This window comes from Gavia stellata, chromosome 27 (assembly GCF_030936135.1).
Source record: "Gavia stellata isolate bGavSte3 chromosome 27, bGavSte3.hap2, whole genome shotgun sequence".
Classification (NCBI taxonomy): Eukaryota; Metazoa; Chordata; class Aves; order Gaviiformes; family Gaviidae; genus Gavia; species Gavia stellata.
In genome coordinates, this window is record NC_082620.1 from 6,932,303 (window position 1) to 6,941,794 (window position 9,492).

General features: G+C 40.4%; 1 protein-coding gene across 1 annotated transcript in view; it reads right to left on the reverse strand.

Annotated features, from left to right (window-relative positions):
- Positions 1-9,117, reverse strand: part of SSU72 (SSU72 homolog, RNA polymerase II CTD phosphatase) — a 28,951-nt gene extending 19,834 nt beyond the window's left edge. Inside the window, exons 1-2 of the mRNA XM_059829985.1 lie at positions 8,985-9,117; positions 1,681-1,824 (exon numbers count right to left, since the gene is read on the reverse strand). Of these exons, the coding sequence (XP_059685968.1) occupies positions 1,681-1,824; positions 8,985-9,064 (224 nt within the window). The 5' untranslated portion in view covers positions 9,065-9,117. The remainder of the gene's footprint in view (positions 1-1,680; positions 1,825-8,984) is intronic.
- Positions 9,118-9,492: the final 375 nt, after the last annotated feature.

The window sequence follows — 9,492 nt, forward strand, 5'->3', positions numbered from 1 at the left end:
TCTCAATTCAAGTAATTTTCTTTTGAAACAATTATTTTTTAATCAAGACATGGCATACCTCATTAAGATGGGTTTGAAAGATTTTCCTTTTCTCTACAGGCAGAGGGATACAAAAAACCCCCCAGCACATCACACATGATTCATTAAGACTATACCCTACTTTTTTTTTTTTTTTTTAAAAAAAAAGGTCCTCTAACCAGATATTAGGAAACCAATACCCCTGCAAGGGATACCATTTGTGTGGAACACCATTCAGAAAGGTATCCCAATGTTTAATCACTTCTCACTGTGCTGTGTATGTTTAATCAAACAGCCCAGCCCTTCTTAACAGAAGTCTTTCAATGCAAAAGAAGCCACCACTCTTGGGGTCTCAGGGAGCTCAAATTTACTATTTCTGGTCGGCAAATACCACAAAGGATTTGCCGAGTACTAGTAAGCCACAGCATAATCTGTGCTACCAAACAACTGTAGAGCTATCTTTCAAAAAGTTATTGAGTTTGCTGACTCCTTGGGTAACAACTTGAACTAGTTTCTACCATGTTGTAAGTTTTCTAGTCTCTGACAACCTCTTTAGTCTTGTTCAAATTTTTTCAAAAAGATGCACGAAAACTGGGCTGTTTGAGTACAATTAAGACATTTAAACCATGTTAACATTCCTGCTGGATCTTCAGATGGCCACACCCAAGATTTTAGGAGCAAACCTTATACCACTAAAAAGTGCAAAGACTGCTCTCTTGAATTACCAAGACTCATTTTTGGGATACTTCACTCTAAAGGGTCCTCTATCTTTTAAAGTAGAAATTCAGCATACACTGAATCCCTCATTCAGGGTAAGTTTTCTCTTTCCTATTTAACATTAAAAAAAAAAAAAATCAGATCCCTTGTTGAGAAAAGAATATCTAGAATGAGTGCCCCGATTTTGTAGGTTTGTGCGTTTTCTTAACAACAAATGAAAAGTCAACTTTAAAATATAGATGTTCTAAAATCATGCAGTTTGACATTAGTCATGGTTTTAAGTGGTGTGCATAACCTTGATCACCTCTGCTCTCCAGGATTAAATGTTACTGGGCTCTCCTATGTCCATTCTTTTACAGTTGGACTCAATGATCTTAAAGGCCTTTTCCAACCTAAATGATACTAGGATTCTATTGTATATAATATGCTATAGGATTTTTTTTTTTTTCAGTGCACAGACCAAATCATGTATCAAGAAATTCTCACTGAGAAGGGTGAGCTCTTTAATGAAAGGTATCCTCTCTCCCAGAGAAAGTATACTGTAAACCTTACCTGTCAGTTTGTCTGAGCTAAATACAACATTAATGTCGAGGTGGTCGCTCTTCGCATATCCATTATCAGGACAGTCTTTGCACTGAGACAATATGATCCACAGTGCAGTGGAGGTAATGGACAATCTGTGATAGTATTAATGTGCTTTCATTCAAGAGCTAAACATGTTACATACTACGAAAGAGCATTTTGATGCGTGCATTGTAACTCGATAGTGATTTACAAGGGAGCATTAGAGGCCCATTGTAAAAAAAACCTCCTATAAACCTAGAACATTTTAAGATCGCCAGTCAAGGAACTATATATTCCTAACGCATGATGCCAAATAATGAATTACACCTTTCAAGGATGAACCATAATGGATTTTTTAAAGAGGCCATGCCACAGGGATACAGTTCTTTGTCTTTCCTAAGCAGATCATTGTACATCTGATCATATGTTGTTTTGAAATCATAAACATTCGGCTTGTCCGGTGCTGGTCCTGGCAGTTTCACATGAGTCCCTGTTCCAAAGGATCGGACACTGAATCCTCGTTTGCTGAAAGACAAGAGGGGAAGAGGGGAGAAAAGACATTTAGAGTGGATGGACTTTAAACACCAAAGTGCTGAAGAACACATACAGAATTTTAAAAACACCTCTTAGAAATCAGCCAAATCACAACCAAACAGTTGGGCAACTCTTATCAACTAAACTGCCAAGCATACCCAATGTGCTTAGTTCCTTGCAGTTACAGTCAAAACTCACACACCGTTTCTAAAGGAGCACCTATATTTTATTTTTCTTAGAATTATGGTATGTAGCGTTTCGGCTATTTCTTTTGTACTTTCAGGCATCGTGCATTTGCAATAAGCATGCGTTCTGTATTCACTCTTGGACAATACAGCATAGGCTGTTGAGATGTTTTTGTCTTGATATAAGAAAGTAACAATACCAACTGATCAATACTTATGTATTCTGCTAAAGTTGCTGGGCTAACGACATTATTCCCCTCACTATGTTGCCAAAACTACTTTTAGTGTAATTTAATTAGCCTAGTACAAACACTTGTGTGCCTGGCACTTCTCTCGAGTGGACTGAAAAACATACTGTGTAATTACCTTAAAAGAAGTGGGGCACATATTCTGCTGGCTGGCACCTAAAACTCTTGGGTAAGTCAGGCATAGCTTCATTCCATTCTCATGAACAACTATTTGTTTAGTAATTATAATTAAAAAAAAAAGAGACAGGAACCTGCTTGTCTTTAGGGGTAATGCCAGAATGTTCTTTCTGATTAATCCAAATACACCTACTTGAACCTCAGCAAATCCTTCAGAAATATTAAGAAATGTTACAATATATTTGTTGAATAACAGGACCAAAAAGAGATTGTTTTCTGGTGGTCTAATGGACAAAGTTACATGGTAAAATACTCTTGGTATTGTCCAGAATGCTGAAACATTTGGCTTTATAATGACAATCTAACTCTGAAACAGGTTAAGACCATGGCTTAATCTCTTTTTTTTTTTTAAGGACCCACACTTTCAGCTTCAATGATTTATCAGAGACTAAATACAGAGAACAGCATTAAAACAAGAACAAAAAGCAAGCAATCAACCCAATGCCCCCACTCTCCCCCCCAGAATAAAAAAAAGTTGTAGAGCCTTCTTCTGAGAAGGGTGAACTGGAGATGGGGAACCAGTGCAGGAGTCCAAAGTACACATCTGGAGCAACAGGCAAGTCACATCTTGACTCCTTGGTCTTCACATACAAGATAACAAGGAAATTCAGTAGAAGACACACCAATACAAATTGCATGTTTGCCTTCAAATGGTGTCTTCAAAGTGATCCAGTCTCTTCTACGAAGAGACTAACTGTGATCAAGCTTTGCCCCAAGCTCAAACACTGCTGTGCAACTATCAATAGTGTCATTTCCTTTAATTTGTCCTATTGGAACATAGCCGCTCCCTTCTATTTTCTTGCTTCACTACACTTTTTCTTCCAGCAACTATTTATAGGTTCCTATTTCTGTAAACAGAGAGGATACATGATGATTTTTTGCTTTTCTGCAGGACTAATGACTGAAAATGGATACAAGTGGAAAAAAGTGCAATTCTTTCCCCCTCCCAGCCGTCCATCACATTAACAGTGACTCATAACTGCACCAGTTACATTTAGTTTATTTTCCCTGCAATACTTCAAGACACAAATTTTCATTCTACTGCTTCCAATGGACATGAAAAGAGCCATAACACACATAGAAGAAATTGCAGCGCTAAAATATTAACGTTTCAAACTGATCCTTTTTCCAGGTGTCTTACCATTCTTCTTTCCTTTCTATACCTACCACTTGAAGCTATTTTCGCCAAGAATTTTAATACCAACTAACTGAGAAGTAGTGGACTTGGACACCTTGCACTTTCTGCCTTCTTTCCTTCTCTCCCACATTACTGCAAAGCAGTAACGTTACGATGGAAAAGTATTTTCTTCTATGCTTTCCTTCTAACTTTCAATTTTTCTTTTAATATTATTCTTTGCAATAGGTCTGCTTGGGTCACAGACATTAAGAAGCCCATCTCCAACTGTCGGAAGTGTCCCTGAAGTTTGCACAATCTCATATAAAGCAAAACAGAAATCTTCAAATGAAGTCCACACGTCAAAAATTTGCGCCTCTCACGCACATGACCCATTGAAAATTACTTCCTTGAATAGCTGGAATATGCATTTCTCACATGGAATTTCACGCTTTGACACTAGCAGTTGCCAGCGTACAGCTTTTACACTATTTATGCACCAGGTGTACTATTATGAAATATTCTGAAAATGTTTCAACACATTTCTTGCAACAATTCGGGTGGTGGGGGAGAGGGAAGAACACCTGCACGGAACCATTATTCAACAGAGCCTGCTTTTATTAAGCAGTTTGGACAGATTGAGTTTAGTGAATCATCAAGTATCTGCTGTAATGTGGCACAGCCTTTTAGCAATGAAAAATTTCTACAAGACAATGTACATCTAGTATTTGTTCTTGGCCTAGTAAAACTACCCAGAAGATGGAAAATAATGAGCTTCAACTTTACCATAAACAGTAAATAGTAAGATATACAAATACACTGTTCTAGCACTGATTTCTGAAAATGTGAAGCTTAAATATTAACAGACCTGTAAATTCAGGAAGCTGTTTCCATTAATACTATTAAGACCAATGTATGTAAACTATCGGTATACTAAGTACAGATATAAGCCAGTATACAGATCTCATTTTCAGCAAGTACGCTCACCTAAGTTTAAGTCGAAAGCTCATTACAATGAGATCATGTGGACTAATCATGTGCCCATGAGTTTATAGACTTTTAACTGAAGAACCTGAAAACAGTCATTCCATTTCCCTCCCAAGAATCTCACCAGGACACAACTGCTGCTGAAAGCTACCATCAGCATGGGACTACACTAACAAAGCACTAACACATGACAGAGTTGTTACCACTCAGTTTCAGGCACTGAGAGGAGAAATAATATTGATCCATGCAGATTGAGATGTGAACTTTTATCCACACCTTTCTTCTATTTCATTGTTATTTTGGGATCTCACACATGCATATTACATCAAGGTATTTTCAGCTTACTGTAAGGTCATAACAGTACAGCTTCTCTTCTTACAGTGGCCAGTAATAAGTGTTACCAAACACTAAAGCAAATGCAATAAATTCTGCAGTACTACTGCAGTTGGTAGTGGCAAAGATTTTCAGGGGACAAAGCACTCATTTTAATACATTCCCTTCCACAATATGTAGCAGGAAAATAATTAGCACCAGTGCCTTCCTTGTAGGCCACTTCGAAAATATCTTATGCCATTTAATATAAAAAAGAAAAAAACACACACACACCCCAAGCCCTACACTGTTAAACAGCAGGAACACAAGCATTGTTAACTAATTTTGATTACAACAAGTTTTTAATGTTTTGAAGATTTCTTAATTTGCATTATCAGTGATAAACTGTCAAATTAAAGTACTTTAATATAAAAATGTTAAAACATTTCCTTCTTCTTGAGTGTTTATTAATAGAATTTAAGATTTCTTAAATTAAGCAATACAAATTTCAATACCTCACTGCAATTAGCTGCTGGCAGATAATGCCAGTAGAGAAAGCTGTGACTAGTGACTTAACTTGCACCCTTGCAGTTTACCTAAGTTCTCTTACATGGTCAATGTCAAACTACAAATCATTACATCAATATGAAATTTAAGTTTCAGCTACTAGGGTTGCGATATTTCAACCTGTTTACTGCCACTACGGTATCTCAGGTTCACACTCCTAATTTAACATACTTAGTTTCCTAAAAGAAAGGAACATGTATGTAGCTTAAGTGCATATCAGTATTCTACAAGTTGTCATTATCAGTAGTAACACAGAGACCCTGAACTCAGGAGATTGAGATAGGGTATCTACACCTTAAGAGCCTGAAAATACAAAGTTACCAGAGTGCCTCCTACACACTGGGAGAGTTTGAAATGGTAACTTCTTTTTAAAGGCCATCAATGTACTACCAAATAAATGTACACAAATGGAAATGTTGAAGTTGCTGTATAATAAAGTTTGGTAATAAGAGAAGTGTTACCCTTCCACCTTCCTCTTCTATGTCTGAAGGAGAACGATGGCCTAAGTCTGCATACTCCGGCAAAAAGACGACAAGACCTATACACAGATTATATTTGTGAAAGCAAGAAATGTAGGATGAGTAAGACTTGACCTAGGGACCGGTTACAGACAGACATCCAGTTTGACAGCTTTTAAGGAAGGATTATGTCTTTCCGCATAGCCCTTATTGCTTTTCCTCTTTTCCCTTTGCTTTAATGTCTCAGCATACCCCTATGCTGATGCTAACTCTTCTATTAACAAACTTCAAAAGACCTTCAGTCTGACTTCTGTTGCAAGATTAGAACAAAATGTTTAAAACCCAGTTAGTTAGAAAATATGCAAGCACACTACAAAGCAAATGGAAACTGTACTGAACCAAGATAACACCAGAAGCTGGTAGATTGATAATTTAGATACAAAAAAGATCTAATGCATATGATTGTTTTCCAGAGGCACAAGTGGCAGCACCGAGATATCAAGTACAGTAAGGATGAATAAGAACTTCAGGCTGGCAAGTGAGACTCATTGCAAACCCTTTTGGAATGAACCACTGCAATTTAAAAGGACAGAAAGTTTGTAAGTGTTCAAAAAAAGTAACTCTTATTATCTGGTACGTTAAGTTTAAAGAAAGAAAGAAAGAAAAACCAAACCCAAACAAACACCACCACCCCAAATTGCTAAGTGCGTGAAGAAAGTATGCATTACAATTTTGCTTTTGTGAGTCTAAAAGAGAGAACACCGGGATGTTATAAAATGTAAGTACATTAAGATGTTAGATGAAGTCTGTTTAAACCACTTCATAATTTCATGCATTAAAAAGGATAAACTACTAAGAAGAAACATAAAAGCAAGAAGCGATGGACTGCAGGTACTTCCAATAAAAGCCTACCACCTAGAATATTTCACCTAGATGTTATACGTAGAGGGCTAAATTTTTATGTTTTACAAATGCATCAGAAGTTAAAATTCAGACATTTCTGCAAAATTGCTTTTGCTTTAAAATGAAGTAGCATACAATTAAGTTCAAGTTTTAGTAGGCACCAGGTAGGCCTAACATTTGGAAAGTAAAATAAGTTTTCCTGACTAATAGATATTTTTCTCTATAAATTGAAGAATGGAATAAGCAAAGTTACTGATAAAAATTCTACATGAAAAATTTGGCTTAACTAAAACCTGTAATTCATGAAACACTGAATAGACTAGAAAAGTTAATTCTGAAACCTGACTTACAGCTTTACAAAAAGCTAAGAGACTCATTAAATAAGACAAACACATCAACAAAAATTTTAATACATTTCTTAGGCTTTTTTTGAAAATATTTACGCTATCTAAAATACTTGTGCTACACATTACAAAGCACTGTTTATGACTGTTCATTAAGATGTTCAACATTGAAGACAGGCTGGATTCCAGACTTTGTTTTCAAATAGCCACCTGCAGTTCTGTAGAATTTGTATCCTTTAAAGTCTTGTAATCCCTTAACAAAATACCTTAGTTTCATAATACCTCTATTTCTTCCTAACTCTTCTTCCTCTTTTAATCATGTGTTCTTTCAAACTGTAGCGCAACATACAGCAAGACATTACCCTAAATTGGTAAAGCAGACTGGCCTTGAGCCAATGCACACATTTTCCGGAAGTTTATTGGCAAACAACCACACTCCTTGCATGGGCTAGTTATTTCTTTAGAACAGCATCAGCAATTCATCTCTATTTTGCCATTTATACTATTCATGCTATAATTACCTAGGATGCTGCTGAAAATAAACATTTTCCAAATACATGTATTTTGTTAAATTTTTAATTAAAATCTTGAGGGAGAAGAGAGTTTCAAGAAATATCTCCCTGCCACATTTGCCAGAAGAACATCAGTCACACCGGAAGTGATTTATTTCTTCTGCAAAAACAGAGAGGAAGAAAAAGGCTAGACATTAGAAGCGAATTTAAGTTTGTCCTTAGTACTCAGGTTTCAATTAAAACTCCATTCCAGTATCATTAGCAGAAAAACAACAGAAAAATAGCATCCTTTACCCCCCCAAGGAGCTATTGGTAACATCATGTTTTCACAGAACTGCCACAGGTAACATCAGATGCCAGGTTTAAGCATTAACAGGATCATATGCTGCTCACAGTAAGATGGCTGCCAGACCAGATGCTTCTATTATTTATTCCTTTCAAGGCTGTTGTTTTTATTTAAATGTAGCACAAAATTTTACACATAGTTGTTTGGCTTACTGTGCTAACAATATGTATCTTTTAATGTGAATGTTACTTTCCATAACAAAAAAAAAAAAACCCAAAACCCCTTTATCATGTTCCTGCAGTGCAGAGGGAAGATTTAGGAACGTGATTTCAGGCAGATCAGGTCTCTCCTGTCCATCAGTCCATCCCCAGTCTCCCATCTCTCCTTTTGAATTCAGCCAAGCTGAAAATACTTGCAGTGCTACAGAGATGAACCCTCATAATCTCAAAGACATTTAACATTCTGAACCAAACACTTCGTCCAGTTTTCCTGCAAGAGGAAAAGGCTCCCTTTCAGTGCATAGAGCGGTTCCAGTCTTCAGATGCATTACAAAAAAGAAAAAAATAAAAGAAAAAAAGAAGAGAAGAGAAAAGGAGCGTTTAAGTTTGCAGATGCTGAGACACGGGAGCTGCTCTGCACCTGTCGAATTCGCCTGCTCGTGTTTTGCAGCACTGGATCCGGAGGTCCGCCAGCGACAGTGGAGCTGACCCCACCGCACGGGCCACCCCGGCGAACCCAGCCTGAGGCAGGGTCCGGAGGAGCCAGGACGCAAACAGGACGAAGTCCCCAAGCCCGTGGGCCTAGCAGGGTCAGGCGCAGGCCCCGAGCACGGCGCCCTGCTGGCCTGACAGCCCACCCGAGCCCAGCTGCAGGGCAGGCACGGCAGCCAGCCGTCCGTGCTACAGCGGCCAAGGAAGGGGCCCTGATGCGGTCCGGAGGGGCGGCCCGCGACGGAAGGCGGCCGCCAGGGCCTAGGACGCACTCGCGGGGCCCGGCGGCGGCGGACCAGGCCGCGCCGCCGCCGGCCGGAGGAAGGGAGTCGGGCAGGCCCTAGTTACCTGAGGATGTTGTGCGCCTCCATGCTGCGGTTCTGGTTGCTCGAGCACACCACGGCCACGCGGAGCGGCGAGGAAGGCATGGCGGCGCAGGGAAGAGCCCAGCTCCCTCCCCGCGGCTCCGAAACCCTCTCGACCCGGGCCGCGGCTCGCACAAAATGGCGGCGGGAGCCCGGCGGCGGGCGGTGCCGGGACGTGTCACCAGGGCCGCGCCGCCCCGCCGCGGCCAACCGCGGAGCGGGCGTCAGGGGGCGGAGGCCGCCGCCTACCATAGAGAGAGAGGCAGAGCGGCGGCGGAGGTAGCGCCCCGCCAGCCACAGAGCTGGAGGCGGGGCGCGCCGAGGGCCGGAGCCCGCAGTTCCCCCGCGCCGGCCCCGCCCCGGGCGGCTCTCGCCTGGGGAGAGGCCGGTTCCCAGAGCGGGGCGACCCTGACCCTCTCTGCCGCTTCGCGGGGCCCACGGGCGGCGTGCGCCGCCGAGTCCCTGACCGCCCCTCTGTGTATCGGGCCTCT